The 24,334-nt window shown below is 44.6% G+C and overlaps 1 protein-coding gene across 1 annotated transcript in view; it reads right to left on the minus strand.

Annotated features, from left to right (window-relative positions):
• Nucleotides 1–17,011: 17,011 nt before the first annotated feature.
• Nucleotides 17,012–24,334, minus strand: part of LOC136872169 (cubilin) — a 59,972-nt gene continuing 52,649 nt past the window's right edge. Inside the window, exons 6-7 of the mRNA XM_067146007.2 lie at nt 17,398–17,506; nt 17,012–17,306 (exon numbers count right to left, since the gene is read on the minus strand). Of these exons, the coding sequence (XP_067002108.2) occupies nt 17,176–17,306; nt 17,398–17,506 (240 nt within the window). The 3' untranslated portion in view covers nt 17,012–17,175. The remainder of the gene's footprint in view (nt 17,307–17,397; nt 17,507–24,334) is intronic.

Raw genomic sequence — 24,334 nt, forward strand, 5'->3', positions numbered from 1 at the left:
CCCGGGCTCGATTCCCGGCTCTGCCACGAAATTTGAAAAATGGTGCGAGGGTTGAAACGGGGTCCACTCAGCCTCGGGAGGTCAACTGAGTAGAGGAGGGTTCGATTCTCACCTCAGCCATCCCCGAAGTGGTTTTCCGTGGTTTCCAACTTCTCTTCCAGGCAAATGCCGGGATGGTACCTAACTTAAGGCCACGGCCAATTCCTTCCCTCTTCCTTGTCTATCCCTTACAATCTTCCCGTCCTCTCTCAAGGCCCCTATTCAGCTTAGCAGGTGAGGCCGCCTGGGCAAGGTACTGGTCTTCCTTCCCACTTTCATACCCCGACCCAAAGTCTCATGCTCCAGTACACTACCCTCGAGGTGGTAGAGGTGTGATCCCTCGCTGAGTCCGAGGGAAAAACCAACCCTGGTGGGTAAATGGATTAAGAAAGGAAGAAAAAATATTTTTTAAATGTATTCATCCGCAACGGAGTCAAACATATCAAAAAGGAACGTGGGAACTGAGAAACAGAACATTTGATGATGATGATGATGATGCTTGTTGTTTAAAGGGGCCTAACATCGAGGTCATCCGCCCCTAATGGTACGAAATGAAAGAACAAAAATGTCAAATTCATCCACTGACCAAAAAGAATAATAATGTCGTCATGAAGAATGAATGGATGGACATGAACCCAACAAAAAAAAAAAAGGAAACAAACAACCAAAATACAGTGGATCAGACTCAAATATCATACATAATTGATTACTGACCAAGGGACCACTCATAAAGCACGATGATGCTTGATGTCGAAAGGGGTGCAAAATCCATGTCTAAGGCCCCACAGAATGGTACATGTCGCGAGTAAAGTAGAACCATGGTATTGGCATGTTGGTGTACTAATCAAAAGTAGCGAAACTCACGGTGTTCCACACAAGACGGTACTACTCACAAGTATTGTACTTCGTACAGGTAACGCAGACCTATGGTGTTTCTCACACAATGGCGCCACTCATAGCCAACGCAAACCAATGAGTTTCCTCACCTAGGTGTACTAGGCACGGATGCCGGTCCCACGGGCCCCGTGGTGTTCCTCACAGAGTGGATACTAATCAAAGGCAACGCAGACCCACGGTGTCGCTCATATAGTGGTACAACTCACAGGCTACGCCCAGACCCGCGGTGGTGCTCACATGGGTACGACGCACGGGTACTGGAAACCCCCAGGCCACGCTCATGACTACTACTAAACACAAACCCATTTCGTACCGAACATAGTGGTACAGCTCGCAAGTACAGGCAACCCATGGTGTTCTCCGCGTGATGGTACGAATCAAAAGTAGTTTCATGGTTCTAATTCAATCATCCCTTGGTCGCCCCTTTTAGTCGCCTCTCACGACAGGCAGGGGATACCGTGGGTGTATTATTCGTCAGCCTCCCCCACCCACAGGGGGTGTGTGTTTGGTCCGCAAGAGGTATTTTATTTCCCTCAAGTCCGCCGGCAAGCCGGTTAGGACCCCCCTATCCGCCACCTGGGACGCGCCACGTGGGAGTATCACCTCTCCCCCTGCTACGCCTGCGTAGCAGGTTCGTGGACAGAACATTTGAAATGTATATGTCCATCAATAATACACTCTCACTCATACAGCGAGTGACGGGATCAGCAGTATTCTTGTCATGGGCTACTATATGTTCGGGTGTTTCCTGCAGGGCGAAGTTCCTTTAAGATCAGTGCAGTCTGTGAGAACGTGGACCACTGTGAATTCGGCACCACATGAACACACTGGGAAGGGGGCGGGAGGGGTCTTCCTTCTTTAGGACGTAAGAGTGCGCCGGTATTCCAAGACCATCTTCGACCTACACAAAACTACGGCCTGTCAGCCACACGGCAGTTGTCTTCTTAAATGCTCAGAGCTTATGCGGTGAAATACTTACAATCCGGGAGAAAGTCAGCGGACAGAAGGAGACAAAATACATTCCCCCAGGTCAGTGTCCTAAAGAAAAGGTAGTTGCTCCTAACTACGTCACCTGTAAACTTAATATAAAACATAGCTGCACATGAAGAGGGTATTCTCCATCCTTCCCTGAATTTCTAAGAGTTCCTTTATATCAGCCGTACAAAGAATCCTGGGTGGGGTAGAAGCTTTTAATACGTGGGACGAAAATTACATTTCAAACCCTTGAGAGTTTTCTTTCATGCAGCAATGGCAACAGAGCCATTGTTCGCCCCTACTCAATAGAGTTACAGAAGAAACTTTCTTAGCATATGAAGAGAGAAAGAGAGAGAGGGAGCGAGAGTAATATGCACTTGTACAATAGATCATAAAATCTTACTCATCATACAGGTCGGATTCCTTTGATTCTGTCCTCGATCGAGAAAAATCATGTGTTTCTTTTTTCTTAAATCCCGTGTGATTTCAAACCTCACATCGCGACCAACGCGATATAGGTTTTTTCATCGGACGACACATTTATTTTATTAAATGTTAACATTTATTTATTTATTTATTTATTTATTTATTTCATTTATTGATTGATTTATTTAATTATTCATTTATTCTCTCTTTCTTAATCTATTTACCTTACGGGGTTGCTTTCTCCCAAGGACTCAGCGAGGGATATCACCTCTATCGCCCCGAGAGCAGTGTCCTGGAGCGTGAGACTTGGGGTCGTGGGGTAAAACAGGGGAGGAGGACCAGTACCTCGCCCAGGCGGCCTAATCTGCTATGCTGAACAGGGGCCTTGAGGGAGGATGGGAAGATTAAAAAGGATAGACAAGGAAGAGGAAGGAAGCGGCCGTGGCCTTAAGTTAGGTATCATCCCGACATTTGCTTGGAGGAGTAGTGGAAAACCACGGAAAACACTTCTAGGATGTCTGAGGAGGGAATCGAACCCCCGTCTACTCAGTTGACCTCCAGAGGTTGAGTGGACCCCGTTCCAGCCCTCGTACCACTTTTCAAATTTCGTGGTAGAGTAGGGAATCGAATCGGGGCCTCCAGAGGTGGCAGATAATCATACTAACCACTACACCACAAAGGCGGTCTATTTATTTATTTGCTTATTTAGCAGAAGTAGTGCGTAGTGTGTCCGGCTCCTAGGATGAATGGTCAGCGTAATGGCCTTTGATTCAGAGGGTCCCGTTTTTTACTTTCGGTCGGGTCGTGGATTCAACCCGGTCTAGTCCGGTGGTACTTGAAGGAACCAAATTTGTTAGCTTTGCGTCAATAAATTTTCCGGCACGTAAAACAAGTCCTGAGAGACAAGATTTCCGGCACTACGGGTGGCTCCGAAAGTAAATAAGTAAATAAATAAACAAATTAAATAAATAAAATAAATAAATAATGGTCCCAAGAGAGAAAATGGAATGTGGGTTAAGAGAAGAACAGCGGACCTTTACTCATTAACTGACATGTTCACTGATGTGGTACGCAAGATAAGCCTGCAATCCCATGGCTATATCTATGGAATAGACAGCGACAGACTCACCAAATGATTATTTTAAGTAATCAACTCAAGGATGGTCAAAACAAACTGGCTAGAAGAAATTAAGGCAGACCTCCAAGACTTGAATATCACGGACGACATCATAGAAGATCGTGGAGCCTTTAGTACAATAGTAGCCAAGCACAAATTCGTGGAGAAAACTAAAAAGAAAACTACTAGGAAGTGGTCCCCTGAAAGCAAGATGCAACAAAGTGCATTCATGAAGAGATTTGGGGAGGATAAGAAGGCGAAAACTATGAGGCCAACGAACAAGTACAAACGTGCTCTTTGAATGGGCTTAACGAAGAAAGAAGAAATAAATAAATAAATAAATAAATAAATAAATAAATAAATAAATAAATAAATAAATAAATAAATAAATATAAATTGAATCTGCAAATCACAACGGGTCATTTATATGCTCCTTGTTATTTATTCTACGAAAACTCATAATTTATTAATGAGTAAATAAATCTCTGTGCCGCGTTTCTGGAATACGAATAAAAATATTCATAATGTTCTCCTGTATGTGATAGGTGACATTGGTGGTGGCTATTGTTTAAGTGGGAGTAGAACTAGTCAACCACTGCCTCTTAGCTCTAATCAGAAATGAAACATAGGTCCAAATGAGGATATCTGTGAAAGGATGGGAAGGGCCACGAATGAGAGACACAAAAGGTTTCGGAAAACTAATACCGACGGGATAAAAAAAATGCCATGTCAGACTCAGCTATGGACTCGAGATCACAGCTCCATGGTCCAAAGTTGAGAGCCCTTAGGAGTTACCTCTTTCAGTCGCCCCTCACGACACGCTAGCGATGCCGTGGATGCATTCAACCACTCGGCATGCACAGAGAATGGCCCGGCCAGTTTAAAGCATCTTCCCTTTCTTATTATTCTGCTGATTTTAAACTTCGTCCAGCAGATTTTTCGATATTATAAATTCACACATTTCGAATTGCCTTATTCCACTAATACAGAGTAAATACCGTATCTCGCGTCTGGCTCCATGGCTAAATGGTTAGCATGCTGGCCTTTGGTCACAAGGGTCCCGGGTTCAATTCCTGGCAGGGTCGACAATTTTAACCATCATTGGTTCATTTCGCCGGCATGGCGGCTGGGTGTATGTGTGGTCTTCAACATTTCATCTTCATCACGACGCGCAGGTCGCCTAAGGCAGTCAAATCGAAAGACATGCCCACGAACCTACTACGTTGGTGTAGCAGGGGGAGAGGTGATAGTCCCACGTGGCGCGTCCCAGGTGGCGGATAGGGGCGTCCTAACCGGCTTGCCGGCGGACTTAGGGAAATAAAATATCTCTCGCGGACCAAACACACTACCCCCTGCGGGTGGGGGACGCACATGTAGAATACACCCGCGGTATCCCCTGCCTGTCGTAAGAGGCGACTAAAAGGGGCGACAAAGGGATGCTGGTATTAGAACCATGAAACTACTATTGATTAGTACAACCACGCGGGGAACACCATGGTTCACCTTTACTTACGAGTAGTACCACTATCTTTGGTACACAATAGGTTTGTGATTAGTAGCAGCAGAGAGTGGTTCCCCTGTGGGTTTCCAGTACCCGTGATTTGTACCATTGTGAGAAACACCACGGGTCTGGGCGTTGCCTGTGAGTTGTACCACTATATGAGCGACACCGTGGGTCTGCGTTGCCTGTGATTAGTACCCACTATGTGAGGAACACCACGGGGCCCGTGATTAGTACACCTAGGTGAGGAAACTCATCGGTTTGCGTTGGCTATGAGTGGCGCCATTGTGTGAGAAACACCATAGGTCTACGTTACCTGTACGAAGTACAATACTTGTGATTAGTACCATCTTGTGTGGAACACTGTGAGTCTTCGCTACTTTTGATTAGTACCCCAACATCACAAATAGCATGGTTCTACTTTACTCGCGACATGTACCATTCTGTGGGGCCTTAGACGTGGATTTTGCGCCCCTTTAGACATCAAGCATCCTCGATTCAGGATTCTGCTTTATGAGTGGTCGCTTGGTCAGTAATAAATTATATATGATCCTTTTTTTTAATTGAATCCACTATTTTTTGTTTGCTCGTTTTTGTTGTTTTTTTCCTTCATGTCCATCCATTCCTTCTTCATGACGAATTTTTTTCTTTTGGTCAGTGGATGATTTTGAATTTTTTGTTGTCATTTCATTTCGTACCATTAGGGGCCGATGACCTCGATGTTAGGCCCTTTAAAAAACAAGCATCATCATCATCGTCATCGAAAGACCTGCACCTGGCGAGCCAAACATGTCCTCGGAAACTAAAAGCTAAAAGCCATGCGCCATTTCATTTTTTAACCGTATTTCGCGCCTGCATCGTCTACTGACCCTCTTGAGGACACATTGCCAGCTGTAAAATGCTGTTAATGCTCACGAATTTACACAAAAGTAAAATACGTTTTCACCTCTGGAACGCAATTAGAATTGAGAAGTGGAAATACAACGTGTGTATTTGGCAACATGCATTATGGAATGTATTTCAATGAGAATATTTGCTAGAAAAAACAGATAGTAACAATGGCAGGAGGTTACTCGCAATGAGGAGAGGTTAAGCTAGGAAAGAAGTCAACGGAAGAAATTTATCATTCAAAATGGCTTCGGTGTTAGGGCCATGTGAGGCGAATGGAAGAGATAGCTAGGCGAAAAACGAAATCGTGCGTGAAGAGTAAGAAAAGAAGATCGAAACCGACCCGACTCAGTTTTAATGAGATAAAAGGCGTGGAGCTGAACGAGGCGAGAAAGCTAGCTGCAGATTGAGGATTGAGGAGGTAGTTAGATAGTTCCCAGAGTCTTGCAGACTAAACGCAGAAGAACAGACAAATTGATAAAATCGAACATGAAGGAAATCCTTCAGTTACCAGCCGATCGATCTCCCAGATGGCATGATATACTGTCAGAGAAAATTTAAGGGACTTGGACTATTCTGTACACAAAGGGAGGCATTCCTACATCAAATAAATGGTCTGCGGATTCTGAAAAGATATCGGAACCCCTACATCCTCAGTACAAGAAACCTAGAAGAAGAAAGTCAAACTTGCTTAACAAGACTTATTCTATTACCTGATGACAACCTGGTGAATCCCACAGATGGTTTTCTAAACTCTCGGAAGATCAGGAAGATATTAAGAGACATGGAATTTAAGAAGTAGTGCCATCACCTTCACAAAGGTAAAGGAGTTATCCTTTTTAAAGAATATCCAGCTTCTTTAAATGGGACAGCCACCACGAAGGTTTATCGCACAGCGAATGGAGAGTCGCCCTAAAGATGAAGGGGAATGCAGCAGAAGTTCGTGCTGCGCTCGGTAGGTCCATGAACAGTAACCGTTATAGGCGATGTCTCAACGAGATTGAAACACTTGCACATGTCCTTGGTTCCTGCCAGCACGGGGAAACTCTGCCCATCGCTAGACACTATCGCCCAGGCCCTCAGAAGAACCGGATTCACCATCCATGAAGAGATCCATGGTTTGGCAGAGAATGGAAGCACTCGAAGGATCGATATAATTCCTTACAAAGACAACAATGTAGGATATATAATCCATCAAACGGTCCGCTTCGAATCCTCCGCGAGTCAGCCTGAAGATGTTGATCTTGAGAAGAAGAAAATATACGAGCCTACAGTTCCTTTTTACAAAGAAGAATGCAAGCTAAAAAAGATCGAAGTCATGAACCTGCTAATCGAGAGTAGCGGCACGTTACCTAGAAAATTCGTTGAGTTTTGCAAGGCCAAAATCCTTGAGTGTTGATGCTGGACTTTCTGCTTTGAAATCTCTCTCGCTTTCCTAGCGTTTATCCCAAAGTATGGAGTCCGCTGTTTTGCTATATCTCCTCCATTTCGTCCTATTGCTGACATCTTCAGGTTTTTAACTAACGTTGTGCATGTCGGTCTTGATATTATCAGTCCACCACTTTAAAGGGCTTCCACGTGGTCGTATTCCTCCCGGATCAACTTGGAGAGCTGTTTTAGCAACTGAGCCATCCTTCCTTCTCATAACGTGACCGTACCAGCAGAGACGCGCTTCCCTCACTTTCTCCACAATTGGAGCGACGCCAAGCCTTTGTTGAACATATTCATTTCTTATGTGGTCACATCGAGTCAGTCCAAGAGTCCATCGAAGCATCTTCATTTCCACTGTATGAAGAGTCTGCTCATGCTTTCTTGTCACTGGACGACATTCAGTCCGGTAAATAACTACTGGGCGTACCACGGTCTTGTAAATTTTTGCCTTTAGGTGGTGAGGCATCTTTTTATCGCAGAGGACTCCGGTGACTCGTCTCCACTTGAGCCAGGCTGCATTTACCCGCGCTCGGGTATCAAAAGTGGCATCACAGTTCGAAGTGACAACTGCCCCTAGGTATTTAAAATGCATGGTTTTCGACAAGACTTGATTATTCATCCTTATGGTCCCACTAGTTTGGGGGCCACATTCTAGGTATTCCGTTTCCTGGGTGTTGAGGCGCAGACCATTCTTAGCTAATTTGTCACTCCAAATTTGTGTCTGGCGTTTGAGTCCAAGGCGTGTTTGTTGGGCGAGTACGACATCATCCGCATAAAGAAAATCAGGGATGCGATGTCTGTACATTTTAAGAAACCACCTTCGGTGATTTGCTTTAACATTCACTAGACTTCTATGTATTTTTCTCAGTCACACAATATCAGTTGGTATTAAGAATACTTTGTATTTTAGGCAACCTCTAAATTGAAGAAGTGTTACTATGTAATAAATATGTAATGAAGATATGTATGTATGTATGTATGTATGTATGTATGTATGCCAACTGAGAGAAAGTAAGACAATTTATTTCAGCAACCGTATTTTATCAAGTACAAATCTCGACGATGGTGGTGTTTGATCAGTTCGAAGAACGGTGTGAGTACTGTATTCGTACAAAAATTCGACATCCAGATTTCAGCTAATATTTACGTTTCATGACAACGTCAGGAAGGGCATCCGGACATAAAACTGGACAAAATAAATAAATATATATATATATATCGCCATGCACCGGAAAAGCTTATTTCGCAATGTAACTTATATTTCAAACATCGTTGAGAGCTCTATTCGGGAATTTGGGCAGCAGAGAAAATGACATTTCGGTACTAGCCCTATTTTAATCTGGATAAAAATTCAAGTCACTGGCTTGGTTCCTAGCCTAATTTTACTTTTCCTGGTCCCATTTGTCACAGCTTGTTATTATTGGACGGGATTTTTTGTACATTCTGTATTCATATCTCACTGAAAATCTAGGCTCTTTAATTTAAAGAAATACTATGTCACCTTTCCTGTCGAATGGCTAACATACTGACCTTCGGTTCAGAAGGCCTGGGTTCGATTCTTGGCCAGACAGGGGATTCTAACTACATACGGTTCATTCCTCTGGCTCGGGCACTGGATATTTGTGTTCATCGCGATACCTTTCATCATCTACACCCGGCCGTAGAAGTTTGAAGTGCATATCAAGCACCTATGTCCATAAATTGGGAAGAGGCTGGGAATAAATTTAATAATAATAATAATAATAATAATAATAATAATAATAAAACTCTATAGGTCTGGTTCGCCCCTTTTTAATATTATTATACAGTATAACACAGTCCATTCCATCGGTAATATGTAATTATCGTCGAACTTCTGGCTTAGAATTGTACATGTGACCAAGTGCACAGGTATCGCTAATTTTATATACATTTTCAGAATATACTTTGCGAGTTGCACTATATTATTTTCTTATGCTAAGCTATAAATACTCATCTGAAGCGAACTTTTGCTTTGGATAAGTTAATAATGAACTTTTGTACGCATATTTCCTGATATCCCTTTTAAGTATGATATTTCGATAGAGAATTTCCCCCATTTATGTCAAAAAGTAAATATGTTCGGCATAATGGACCTTCGTGATGAAAAGAAACATGTGAATACTTCCATTTTAGGCATAACTTCTTTCTTGCTGTAAAGAAAAGATCCTCAAAAACGTTCTTTCATTGCTTCCTTTTCTTCTTAAAGCTTATCGTGGAGTCGTGTTTAGGGAATATTGCAAGTCTTCATTAGGAGAGTATTAACATTCCTTTTGATTAAGTTTATACACATTTCTGACATTCATTACAGTATTCTGGAAGCTGTAAGCAATAAGGATCTTGAATCACGAGGGGAGTTGGAGGGTCTTAAGTAAGATAACTCCCCTGCACTCAGAGTAAAGGCGAGAAAGTTTGTAGACAAACTGATAGTTGTTTACACCACGTGGTGCAGCTCCTCATATAAGCTATGACAATGGATGAAGAAAACGTATTGTACGAATTTTTTTTAGGATATAAATCCGGGCAATTTTAGTAATTCTATTCCTGTTCTCATTACTCTAACTCACTCCACCACTGATTTATATCATCATTCAAAGGTTCCTCACAACGATGCGATTCTCCTCTGAAGATCATCTCACATCAATGCGCGAAAGTCATTACATTATTTGCCGTACGATACGTATTCATTCTGGGCCTAGGAACTTTCAACTCGGAAGCGTGGATAGGTGACCACGGGGCCCCTACCTGAGTCTCGCATTGCTTCCATTTACTTGTAGCAGGTAGCTCTGATTATGATGATGTTTTGTTGTTTAAAGGGGCCTAACAGCTAGGTTATCGACCCCTAATGGTACGAGGTGCAACACAGTGAAACGATAATTAAAACTTCAAAATGTATCCAATGACTAGAATCTAAAATGAAAGACGATAAAAAAAGACCATGGATTCAAAACAATCAGTGGATCCGATTCACAATGCCTTGTTTTCTGAGATGATGCTTGTTGTCCAAAGGGGTCTAAAATCAAGTTCACCAGCCCCTCATAATAGTACTAATCACTGTTAAAGAAGAATCATGGCCTTCCTCACATAGTGGTACTACTCATAGGTAATACAGACCCATAGTATCCCCCACATAATGATACTACCCACAGGCAACGCAGACCCATGATGTTCATCACATAGTGGTACTAATCACAGGCAACGCACTATCCCCAGGTGTTCCTCACATAGAGGTACTACTCACAGGTAACACAGACCCCCACGAACCTGCTACGCAGGCGTAGCAGGGGGACAGCTGATACTCCCACGTGGCGCGTCCCAGGTGGCGGATAGGGGGGTCCTCACCGGGTTGCCGCCGGACTTGAGGAAAATAAAATACCTCTCGCGGACCAAACACACAACCCCCTGTGGGTGGGGAACACCGACGAAGAATACACTCACGGTATCCCCTGCCTGTCGTAAGAGGCGACTAAAAGGGGCGACCAAGGGATGATGGTCTTAGAACCATGAAACTACTTGTGATTAGTACCACCACGCGGAGAGCATCATGGGTCGCTTTTTCTTGCACGTAGTACCACCATATTAGGTACCAAATAGGTTTGTGATTAGTAGCACACAGGAGCACCATGTGGTCAGCTTTTGCAGTACCTGTGATTAGTACCACCATATGAGCAGGACCATAGGATGATAGCTACCATGGTTCTGCCTTGCCTGTGATTAGTACCCACTATATGAGGAACACCACGGGATAGGGCAAGGTCCCTGTGGTTAGTACTCTTATGTGCTGAACACCATAGGGTTGCGTTGCCTGTACATGGCGCCGGAAAGTGAGAAAAACATAGGTCTGTATTATATGTCGAATTTCATAACCTCTGAGTAGTATAATAATGTGTGGAATACCGCATGTCTTTGCTACTTTTGATTAGTACCGCAACATGACAAATACCATAGTTCTACTTTCCTAGCGATCAGTACCGTTATGAGGGACCGATAACTTGGATTTTGGATCCCCTTTAGACTGCAAGCATCATCGATTCAGTATTATGCTATAGCAGCAGTCCCTTGGTCAGTAATCCTATTCTTTTACGTCAGTTTGTGTGAATGTAAGGCATTGCGGGTAGCATCCACTGAATGTTTTAAATTCATGTCCATCCATTTCATTCTTCGTTCTCATGCTTTGAATTCTTGTCAGTGGAGAATTTTATACTTTTAATTTGTCATTCCATTTCGTCTCATTTCGTACCATTAGGGGCCGATGACCTCGATATTAGGCCCCTTTAAACAACAATCATCATCATCATCAACACAGACTCATGGTGCTCCTCACCTAGTGGTACTAATACTCTACTACAGGGGAACCAACATAATTTAGCGCAGCGCACGGCACGTTCTCCCGCATGGAGCCGCGAGCCCGCTACGCCGCACACAATGTTACTAACCACAGGCAATGCCTAGACCCATGGTGTTCCTCACGTATAGGTACTAAATACAAGTAATCTCATGGTTCCAATTCTATCATCCCTTCCCCTTTTAGTCGCCTCTTAGGACAGGCAGGGGATACCGTGGGTGTATTCTTCGTCTGCGTCCCCCACCCTCAGAAGGTCGCAGCCGTGAAGATGGTTTTAGTGATTTTCCATTCTCACACCAGGCTGTATCTTAATTAAGGCCACGGTTGCTTTATTCCAACTTCGGACGAAGAATGAAAGAGATTTACCCTCCGAAAAGTGAGGGTATTGAAAAGGAAAGAAAAGAGCCACGAATGTCTTGAAAATGAAAGGCTCCCGATACCCTGCCAAACCTGACACAGTGGTAGCAGAAAGAAAAACAAAAACTGACCAAGAGAAGACCAACAGGAAAAATAAAACTGAGGAAACTAGCGCACAAGGAACTGAAAGCAATGTCAGATTCAACTAAGAGCTCCGTAGTTGCCAATCCAGGCCCTAAGCTGAGAGCTCTGGTGGTCTAATGTAATATTTGGATACGATACGTGTGCCTTTGAGAGGCCGGGCTGTAGTAAATTTTGGAGCCCAGTCTCCTAGAGTGTAAATTGAATGGAGCAAAAGTGCTCTTTGAAATAGAGTAACATTGGAGCTACAAGCTCATCGCCAATATATTCAATTGTTATTTGTTGTTGTTAATTCAGATTATTAATCAAACTTCAAATTCAGAAAAAAGAAATGAAAGAATTAAAATTAAATTTTAGCGTTCTAAATTATGTTTTGAACTTTTCTCTGTCCATCCATTTACGCCCGCACCTTCTTACTCCTCTGCAGTCCACGATATCCTCGTAACTAGTGGTAGCAGAGCGTGGTTGAATGGGTCTGGACAAAGCTCCTTTTGACGACTTTTCATAGAATTTGGAATCGAACTCTAAAATGTTTGTTACCAGATTTTTCCAAATTTTGTCAAAATTTTCTATCATTATGTCTGGTACTAGAGAAGTCCTTGCTCCGTGCTATCTGCGCAAGGAAGGGCTAATTTAGGAACTGTCTATTAGAAAGGTCCAGTCTGGTGGCACGGTTTCAACAGACGCATCTAGGCTTAAGGATTCTTTAGAGTTACCCATCAGTATTACGGTGTATGGGGAGAAAGGAATTGGTGATTCTCTATCCACAATCACAGCTAATATTACTGAACTTACCTCTTTATTGAAGGAGGTGACACCCCGGAAATCAACTTAAGCGTATTCAAGCTTGGTTATTCCATTTTCATAATAGAGTGAGGGACCTATTGTCTCTGAAACTTAATGAGGATCATTCCAGTATGGCTAACACCCTGGCTGAACACATTTCAGGGTTGTCGAATAAGGTTAATAAATTATTGTGACTAAAGTATGCTTTGATCTTTTCTCTGTCCACCCACTCACGCCCACACCTTCTTACTACTCTGCAATCCACGATATTGCCGTAAAAGTATCAAATGCTGCATCTTGTAGGAACAGCTTCTAAATCATAAGTGTTGTTATGTAGACCAGATGTGCACAAACTGTGCCTCTATGGACATATGTTGCGGCACTTACCTGCTGCCCCGAGCTCACCACTCACCTTCCTCGTAGCTGTCCACTCTCCCTCCATTCACACACTCGTCGATGATGATGATGATGATGATGATTGTTGTTTAAAGGGGCTTAACATCTAGGTCTTCGGCCCCTCATAATAGAACTAATCACTGGTAAAGCAGAACCTAGGTGTTCCTCCTATAGTGGTACTAATCACAGGCAACGTAGACTCGTGGTGTTCCTCGCATGATGCTACTAATCACAGGTAATGCAGACCCGCCATACATAATGGCACCACTCGCAAGCAACGCAGACCCGTGGTGTACCTCACATAGTGGAACTAATCACAGGCCACGTATATACTCTTTGTGGCGCTCAGCTAGTGGTACTAATCATAGGCAATGCAAACCCAAGGCGTATCACACATTATGGTACCACTCACAAGAAACACAGACCCACGGTGTTCCTCACATTATGGTACCAATCTTAGGCAACACAGACCCGTGGTGTACCTCACATAGTGGAACTAATCACAGGCCACGTATATACTCTTTGTGGCGTTCAGCTAGTGATACTAATCATAGGCAATGCAAATACAAGGCGTATCACACATTATGGTACCACTCACAAGCAACACAGACACACGGTGTTCCTCACATTAAGGTAACTACTCTTAGGCAACACAGACCCATGGTGTTCCACACATAGTGGTACTAATCACGCCGGTATTCCCGCGGTTTTCCTCACATAGTGGTACTAAACAAAAGCAACGTAGACCCATGGTGTTCTTCATATAGCAGTGCTACTACAGGGAACGCAGGCCCATTCTGAACACAAGGGAACCGACATATTCCAGTATACGGCACCTTTACACACACATTCATCGCTATGCTGCTTGATAGCTTTCGTTTTCATTTCATTGGAGGTAACTGAATGTTACTTTACATTAAGATTTCAGTTGATGAGAAGTGGCTATCACTGTACATTCTACAGGCAATTATATTTGTCACACTTAACTTTTCTTTTTAAGCTGAACATTGAAAGGTTTCTACAATTGAACACATAGTATAATTTAAATAAACATGAACGTACAAATATTGTACTGTTCGCGTCCGACCTCCATGCCCCAAAAACAGATATGACGAACACGTGACGTCACGACCAGAGGCGTTCACGTTTCATACTATTCACTTAAAAGACATTTACCTAACTTCCAGCTCCTCTGATTCTGACTAATGGACTGTGTCTGGTCATGCCTTCTCTCTCTCCCCACTCCATCACCAGCTATCAGGTCGGACGCGAATTTTACCTTCTGTGTTGTTTATATACACGAGCATCACAACTGTTTGTTACAAACACCGTGCAATGTCACGGCCCACTGTACTACAGTGGTGATGGTGAAGAGCATTGTAAGGGGAAGTACAACCAGCAACCATTCCCTGAACTACAGTAGCCTCGGTAAGACCGAATCCATTAGAGATAATACAGAGCAGTCTGCGAGATATCGAGAAACTGAAATTAGAGCTCTGTCTAGCGGTGTGACCTGGAGTTACTTAGCCTGTCATAAGAGCGCGTGCATTAGTTTGTGACGTTTTTAGTGTTATTTAAGCGTTTGAAGCAAATTAAAATCAGTAAATATTAGCGTGTGTCATTCATTTATATCTCCTCTTATCATGAGTAGAATGACGTGTGTTGTGTTTGTCTGTGCAGAAGAATTCGCGACCTTTCTTCCGTTTCCCTCGCGACAAGGAAATATAAGTAGATATTGAGTTTACATTTGTATTCTTCCGGTGACAAAGAGATTTTTGCAGTACTTTCTAACCGGGTGAGTTAGCCGTGCGGTTAGGGGCGCGCAGCTGTGAGCTTGCATCCGGGAGATAGTGGGTTCAAACCCCACTGACGGCAGCCCTGAAGATGGTTTTCCGTGTTTTCCCATTTTCACACCAGGCAAATGCTGGGGCTGTACCTTAATTAAGGTCACGGCCACTTCCTTCCCACTCCTATGCCTTTCCTATCCCATAGTTGCCATAAAACCTATCTGTGTGGGTGCGACGTAAAGCAAATTGTAAAAATAAAAGTACTTTCTAAACTTAGAAGCTGCGCGATCCATATTTTTTTTTAGTTGCTTTACGTCGCACCGACACAGAGAGGTCTTATGGCGACGATGGGACAGGAAAGGCTAGGAGTGGGAAGGAAGCGGCCGTGGCCTTAATTAAGGTACAGCCCCAGCATTTGCCTGGTGTGAAAATGAGAAACCACGGAAAACCATTTTCAGGGCTGCCGACAGTGGGGTTCGAACTTACTATCTCCCGAATATTGGATACTGGCCGCACTTAAGCGACTGCAGCTATCGAGCTCGGTGACCCATATTTTAAATGCCTTCAAATATAAGAAGCATATTTCATTGTATTAGTGCAGCAGTTAATCTTCAAAACTGATGTGTTGTTGTAGGTGTGATCTGTGGGTTTTGAAATGTCAGAGAAGTGACTTGGATAAGGTATGCAAGAGTGAAGGGAAGTTGCGCTTGAATAACAATTATCAGATCTGTTCAGATCATTTACAGGTCAGCGACTTTACAAATCTCCGACTATACAACGAAGGGTATGACATATTCTTACTCTAATTGTACGTAAATATTCCTCAAAACGTTACTATCGATAATATTTTCATGCTTTTCTTTCTTTTATCCCCTCTCCTCAGATTAATTCCGTGATCTGTATCAACACAGCATAATATATCAAGTGCTACCTACCGTCCCTTCCAAAAGAGGTAGTCCTTCCAAGAGAAAAATGCAGGAAAGTTTCGATCTGTTTATTGACAAGTGTCTTAATGTGATGATACAATTTCTTTTAATGAAGGAATAGACAAATCTAACCATAAACGTTCAGGCAGGAATGCTAAAGCAAAAAATGGTATTGCATGAATGAAAGATCAAGCCCTTTCATAGCAGTGCATTTCATACCTTAAATATATGTCTAATTTAAGTCTTTAAATAATAATCTGCTATGTAATTCTTCTTTCATTTATCCAGAATTGCTTCGGCAACTTTTAAGCTAATATCTTAGTAACAGTTTTTTTCTAGACGTCATTTATTTATCCATTTCCGTTTACGAATTTCCATTTATATTTGAATTCGGCGCGAGTTTCCATGTCACGCCACTACGAGCGTCACTCGCAAATTGTCTCCCATTTTTAACAAGGTTAAATGCGGAAGTGTCCTGTATTGTCGATATTTCATTTGGTAATAATCAGCAAGCCAGTTTTCCAGAGCTTGCATCCGGGAGGTAGTGAGTTCGAGCCCCATTGTCGGCAGCCCTGAAGATGGTTTTCCGTGGTATCCCAGGCAAATGCTGGGGATGTACCTTAATTAAGACCACGGTCGCATCCTTCCCATTTCTAGGCCTTTCCTATCCCATCGTCGCCATAATACTTATCTGTGTCGGTGCGACGTAAAGCAAATAGAAAAAACATTTTCCAGACAAGTCAGCTCCGTACCGCACTCTAAACTATACAATGACTGATTATTTTGTGTGCATTCCTGAGGTAGATATTCATTACAGTTACGTCCACAAGAGTCCCACTGGATGCTCTCTGACGCTGTTGGATACAATATTCTGTCAAATAATATAAAATAATTATTAATGTAGTAACTGTATATTTTTATTGTATTACCAACTTTATATTGTTTGGATAGTTTATTGTATTCTTTGCATTGCCATTTTTCCAGTTAATGTTTAGTAGCGTAAATATTAATTGTACTGTACTGTATATTGTGAACATTGTAATTGGGCGAAAGCCTGTTGTGTTCCTCATTGAATAAATAAATAAAACACAATGTCCCATTTGTACATACATTTGTTTCGCATTTTTACTTGTGTATCACACTGACTACTGAGATGGGGGAACACAGTCGCACAGTTGACTACCTTGGATAAGAAAACTATTTTCCAATCCACGGCCGTTTTCAATCGATGTAGCAAGCTCAAGAATCAGCTCGGGACTGTAGAAATTGAAGTGAACTGAAAACAGAAAGCAGATTCCACTGACAACATTGTCAAAATGTAAGTAACTGGGTACATCTCACACAAAGAAGTGTCTTGTAGTACTTACATTGGCGGCCATGAAGTGGCCCACAGAGACGCTCCGAACCCACTTGCAAGTAGCCCTGGCCGCATGGGATATTGAATCGCGGTAGTGCCAACTTTAGCTGGCAGACATTCTGAAAACAGAGAAGTGCACCACCTACAATCATCCAGACGTTAATAAGGAATCCATATTTTCCAGTGCTGACTTAGTTAAATGTAACTTAAAAGTTATCCAGTCTGCCAAACACAATATTTGAATGTAAATTACAACACTATAACATACCTGTAAAAAAAGTACACTCTATTAAATACACACTACTTTTACAGGTATGTGTTATAATTTATACTAGCTGATGTACCCGTGCTTCGCTACCGAATTTTCAGAAAGACTGGCTTTGTGGTTTTCGTAACTGAAGTCAACATAGGCCATTACAAAAACGTCAGTAGGAAAGTAGCGATTAAAAGCAAGTTATCATAGAAAATGCTCTATCAAATGAAAAGCCGCACATTTTCTCACTTTTAACGAACAGTACTACGGTGTCGATCTAACAGTCCAAAGTTCCAGAGCTGGAATAACCAGGCCACAGACAGCCGCGAACACTCCTCTGCCTTTATTCCGTTAAATATGCACTCTGATCGTTCTAACCAGTGCCTCAGAGTACGGATTGAATAGCTTGAATGCATGCTAAAGAAGAAAGTTATCTAACTCCCCAGCTACTTCCCGACAATATTCAGGCAGGCTGTTGCACTCGGTACGACCGGCGAGTTGGCCGGGCGCACGGCTGTGAGCGTCCAACCCCACTGTCGGCAGCCTTGAAGATGGTTTTCCGTGGTTTTCTATTTTCACACCATGCAAATGCTGGGGCTGTACCTTAATTAAGGTCAAAGCCACTTCCTTCACACTCCTAGCCCTTTCCTACTCCATCGTCGCCATAAGATCTATGTGTGTCGGTGCGACGTAAGGCAAATTAAAGAACAATCCTCGGTCCGTAATCCTACATATCGGAGATGAGTGGCAACAGAAGACTCAAAGCACATCACAACAAACAATGGTCAATATAATGTTATTGTGGATCAATTTTATGAGCTTTTTCTATTGTAGGCCTTCCAATTTAGTTTCCTTTCGACTCCGTGATATTAGGGCGTCTTATACAATTATTTATAGCGTAGACTCTAGTACCTTATTCTCCGACTTTACATACCGATTTTCATTAAATTCTGTTTACCCATTTTCTCGTGACTCGGCGCTTAAAGTAAATCAGTGGCTCTACTTCGCAATGCATTATGTCGATAAAATTCTTAAAGCATAAAGTAAAATATAATAAGTTTAAATGAGGCATTGTTCTTAAAAGTGGTATCATTCGAGATAAGATAAAAAGTTTTCAATCAGACTAGTATAGAGGATGGCCTTGAAAAAGGTTACAATATTTACAGAGGTGAAGCGCGCAACAAACGAACGTATAAACACTGGTCGCAAAACCAGTATCTTCGGAGTTATGGTTCGATACCACTATCATCAGCGATCAGTGTCTTTGACTTACTCTTCACAACATATCGTCGTTGCCGGGACTAAACCTCCAATGTGATAATATGTTTGGAGATGTACTGACCCGCAGCACATACATTATGAAGAGCGAGAATGCCTTGACAATATCCACGAACCTACTACGCAAGCGTAGCAGGGGGAGAGGTGATACTCCCACGTGGCGCGTCCCAGGTGGCGGATAGGGGGGTCCTAACCGGCTTGCCGGCGGACTTGAGGGAAATAAAATACCTCTCGCGGACCAAACACACACCCCCTGTGGGTGGGGGAGGCAGACGAATAATACACCCACGGTATACCCTGCCTGTCGTGAGAGGCGACTAAAAGGGGCGACCAAGGGATGCTTGGATTAGAACCATGAAACTACTTTTGATTAGTACCATCACGCGCGGAACACCATCGGTCGCTTTTACTTGCGAGTAGTACCACTCTGTTAGGTACTCCATATTTTTGTGGTTCGTAGCACTCGAGGGGGTTCAGTGTGGGTTTCCAGTACCCGTGAGTCGTGCCCGTGTGTGCAACACCACAGGTCTGGGCGTTGCCTGTGAGTTGTACCCGTGTGAGCGACACCACGCGTCTGGACGTAGCCTGTGAGTTGTACCACTATATGAGCGACACCGTGGGTCTGCGTTGCCAGTGATTAGTATCCACTATGTGAGGAACACCACGGGAATGCCGGCGCCCGTGCTTAGTACACCTAGGTGAGGAACCTCATCGGTTTGCGTTGGCTATGCGTGGCGCCATTGTGTGAGAAACACCATAGGTCTGCGTTACCTTTACGACGTACAATACTTGTGAGTAGTACTTTACTGCTTGGAACATCGTGAGTTTACGCTACCTTTGATTAGTACCGCAGCTTGAGAAATATCATGGTTCTACTTCTCGCGACTTGTACCATACTGAGGGGCCGTAGACCTGGTTTTTGGACTCCTTCAGTCATCAAGCATAATCGATTCAGGACCATGCTTTGTAAGTGGTCCCTTGGTCAGTAATACTATTATTTATGACCGTTTTTGAGTCGGATCCACTGGTTTTGTTTGTTACTTGTTCCACGAACCTACTACGATGGCGTAGCAGGGGGAGAGGTGATACTCCCACGTGGCGCGTCCCAGGTGGCGGATAGGGGGGTCCTAACCGGCTTGCCGGCGGACTTGAGGGAAATAAAATACCTCTCGCGGACCAAACACACTACCCCCTGCGGGTGGGGGACACACATGCAGAATACACCCGCGGTATCCCCTGCCTGTCGTAAGAGGCGACAAAAAGGGGCGACCTTGGCGCGGACATGGATTGCGGTTTGGTATAATGTGATGGACCTCCTGTGGATGGGAGAGGCTGAATACATCCATAGGTAATCCCTGCCTGTCGTAGAAGGCGACTTAAAGGGTCATGTGGCCATGGTCCCCTCTTTATTTTTTTATTATTTTTCCGAGGGTCAGATGTAGACCATTCAAAATTTGATGTGCGTGCTGCCCGGCGATGGAGCTCCTATGTGTGCGACTACGCTCGAAAGCCCGTGCCAGCAACCACCCAGGACGCGGCGGGTGGGAGTATCATGTACCCGGGCAGTGGTATCCGCCTGACAACGCAGGTCCCCGCACAGCCGAATGCCAGAAGGACATATTATTATTAATTATTTTTATTTTTTTCTCTATATTTAGTGCTCTGTAAACGCTATGGGGTACATGCTATTGCGGGTGACTGGAGGAAGGGAGTCTTAGTGCTCATTGCCTCAGTCATGCCGTATTAGGCATCGTTCAACATCGGACCCCGGGCAGTACCTGCTATGACCAGGTGGGTATTGCCTTGGCTGCTTGGTTCGGCTACAGAGACCCCTGATCGGAGTGGGTGGCATTCGGGGAGGATGCTATCGGGCATGGCTTCCAAACGAAGTCTGCTCTCTCAAGGTGGTCGCCCACCTAAGTCTTTAACTTTTGCTTCCCTGAGAGGTTCAACTCCCTGGGAACATGCGCAGCGTGAAGGAATGGGATCCAGCTTCCCTAGGTTTCTGGTCGCTACCAGAACCGATGGGAACGATTTTAAGCTGGTGAAGTCGGTCCTTTTTAGTCGGCACATCGAAGGCGTCTATGGCGAACTGGAGGAACTTAAGAAAATGCGCAACGGTAGTTTGCTTCTCAAGACTCGTACAGCACTGCAAGCTGATCAGTTGCTTAAGTGCGAGCACTTTGGCGAAATCCCCGTCAAAGTGGAGGAGCATAAGTCCTTGAACCTGGTTCGCGGAGTCATCTTTCACCGCGACCTTATTTTGAACACTGACGACGAGTTGATGGAAGACATGAAGAACCGTGGCGTGACACACGTCCGGCGCATTACGCGCAAGGTCAACGGTGAAGACGTTGCCACTGGTGCCTTTATTGTCTCTTTCAAGTTGTCAGTGTTACCAGAGAAAGTCAAGGTAACCACTTATCGTTGCGATGTGAGGCCGTACATCCCGCCTCCTATGCGATGCTATCAATGCCAGCGATTCGGACATATGGTATCTCGCTGTTCGAATCAGGCTGTATTTGGTACATGTGGACGAGTAGCTCACGGCGCGGACGAGTGCACAACTCCATACAAGTGCACTAACTGCTCCGGTTTTCATTCTCCTCGGGATCGGAATTGTCCGACATACCTGAGTGAGAAGAAGATCCAGGAGATCAAGACCCTGGATGGTCTTTCCTACCAGGAAGCGCGCCGTAAGTTTCATTTTATGAATACACCTGCCCGAACACTCGACTATAGCTTGATAGCTCCGAGTCTTCCAGGTTCGTCATTTACGACCTCGACACCTGTCCAGACCGCTGCGCCCAAGGCGACTGTTGCTGCTCCCAGCAACGTCGCAAATAGTCACAGCTCGAAGGGGGGGACCACCCCACCTTCGACCAACCAGAAGTCTGTGCCGGCTGGGAACTCCCAGCCGGCACAGCAAGGGGGGAAGACTAAGTCTCCCCCCCCCCTAGGAGGTCGACGAAAGTCGTGCCCCAGCCGGCGGAGGCGGCTTCGTTGACCAGGGCTGGGAAACCATCTCCCAGCCCGTCTAAACCTGAAAAAAAGAAGGGGAAGAAGAGCGCCCGTTCTGAGCGCTCTCGGCCTTCCCCTGCGAAGGAGAAGTCATGCCCCCCATCTGGAGGGTATGAGTCTGCGCCAGGAGGCACTCCTGCTCCTAAACCTGCGCGCTCTCCTCGTAGGGGACCCCCTCGCGCCCGAAATTTGTCGAAGTTCTGGGCGGCACCCCTGCCATCTTTTGATGACGGGATGGATGTCGCGCTGTCCTCTACATCTACGGATGTAGAATTAGATAGTGTTTAGGCTAACGAGCATTTTTCGCTCATAACCTAACACTCCTTTTACAGTCCACACTATGACACTGTTACAGTGGAATTGTAATGGTTATTACAGGCATCTTGCTGAGTTACGTCAGCTTATTAGTGAGTACGCAGCGAGTATAGTCTGTATTCAGGAGACCAATTTCAGACCTGGTCATCATACGGTCTTGAGGAATTTCAAACTATACTCGACAGAACGATACTATGCTCACCGGGCTTCCGGAGGCGTTGGCATTTTTGTACGTTCTGATAGCTACAGCGAAGAGGTTCCATTACGAACCCCTCTAGAGGCTGTAGCTGTTCGCGTCTCGCTGCCTGTCATAGCAACAGTGTGTAATGTTTATCTTCCACCCGGCCAGCATCTGAACATCAATGATGTCGCTGATCTTATAGATCAGCTTCCACCACCCTTCCTCTTATTGGGCGATTTTAACGCCCATCACCCCATATGGGGCTCTGAGACGCCTTGTCCCCGAGGAAGAGAGTTGGAAACACTTATAACAGATCTGGATTTATGTATTTTGAACACAGGGGAACCAACTCACTTTAGTGTACGTTACGGCACATACTCTCGCATAGACGTAAGTCTATGCAGCCGAACGTTGGTTCCACTGTTTCGGTGGAATGCACACGATGATCTCTGTGACAGTGACCATTTTCCCATTATTCTTACTTTGTTGAAACATAAGCCCGTCGAGGCTCCCCCTCGATGGATTCTTAAACATGCTGATTGGCCAAAGTACACATCACTAGCTGTCTTTCACGATGATGTCAGGCGGACCGTCGGCGAGGAAATAACTTACGTCACCCAAGTTATTCTTGCTGCTGCTGAGGAGGCCATTCCGTTTTTCTCGGGGGCTCCTCGCCGAAAACTCGTTCCTTGGTGGAACGATGAAATAGCAGCAGCCATCAAAGAACGCCGTCGCGCTCATAAACGTTACCGTCGACAGCCTACTGTGGCCAACTTGGTAACATTTAAGAAACTCCGCGCTAAGGCGCGAGTTCTTATTCGACAAAGTAAGAAGGCTTCATGGGAGAGATATATGTCGTCCATGACGTCGCATACTCCATCATCTCAAGTGTGGACGAAACTTCGACGACTTTCGGGTATTCAAGGATCATCTGCTGTACCGGGAATTTCCATTGCAGGCAGTGTCGCCACTGATCCCCTCGCGATTGCTAATCATCTCGCTAGTCATTTCGCGGATGTCTCTGGCTCCGGGAATTACAATCCTGGTTTCCTCCCTCTGAAGCGGGAGGCTGAACGTCATCACCTTAGTTTTGCCACCCAAGCTTCAGAGGACTACAACGTGCCCTTTACGGAGTGGGAACTCCGCAGCGCATTAGCGCTTTGCAAGGACACGTCTCCTGGACCGGACAACATCCATAACCAGATGTTGAAACACCTTAGTGATGATAGTTTACTATATCTCCTTCGTGTGTTCAACCGAATCTGGACAGAGGGTGATTTTCCGTCTCAGTGGCGAGAGGGCATAGTCATCCCTGTCCTCAAGCCTGACAAAGATCCTAAGTATGCAGGAAGTTACAGACCGATTTGTCTTACAAATTGCCTGTGTAAGCTCTTTGAGAGGATGGTAAATCGCAGACTCGTGTGGTGTCTGGAGAAACAAGGACTCTTGTCCGAGTACCAATGTGGATTTCGAGCCGCTCGATCCACCACAGACCACTTGGTACGCCTGGAGAGCTCTATCCAGGATGCGTTTCTCCGCAAACAGCACTTGGTAGCTGTCTTCTTTGACTTGGAGAAGGCCTACGACACCACCTGGCGATATGGCATCCTTTCAGTCCTGCATCAATGGAGATTCCGAGGTAACTTGCCGGTATTTATTGCGAATTTTTTGTCCCTCCGTCTATTCCGTGTCCGAGTAGGGAGGACATATTCGCAATACCACGTTCAAGAAAATGGAGTACCACAGGGATCGGTTCTTAGTGTCACTCTGTTCGCGATTGCCATAAACGGTATTACCAATATAAATGGTCCGTTATTGGACATTATAAATTTTCCAGCTAGCTCATTCTTGGTTGCCAGCGTTTCGCCCTCGTGTGCTAGGGTGGGCTCATCAGTTGGT

The sequence above is a fragment of the Anabrus simplex genome, chromosome 4 (genome assembly GCF_040414725.1).
Source record: "Anabrus simplex isolate iqAnaSimp1 chromosome 4, ASM4041472v1, whole genome shotgun sequence".
Classification (NCBI taxonomy): Eukaryota; Metazoa; Arthropoda; class Insecta; order Orthoptera; family Tettigoniidae; genus Anabrus; species Anabrus simplex.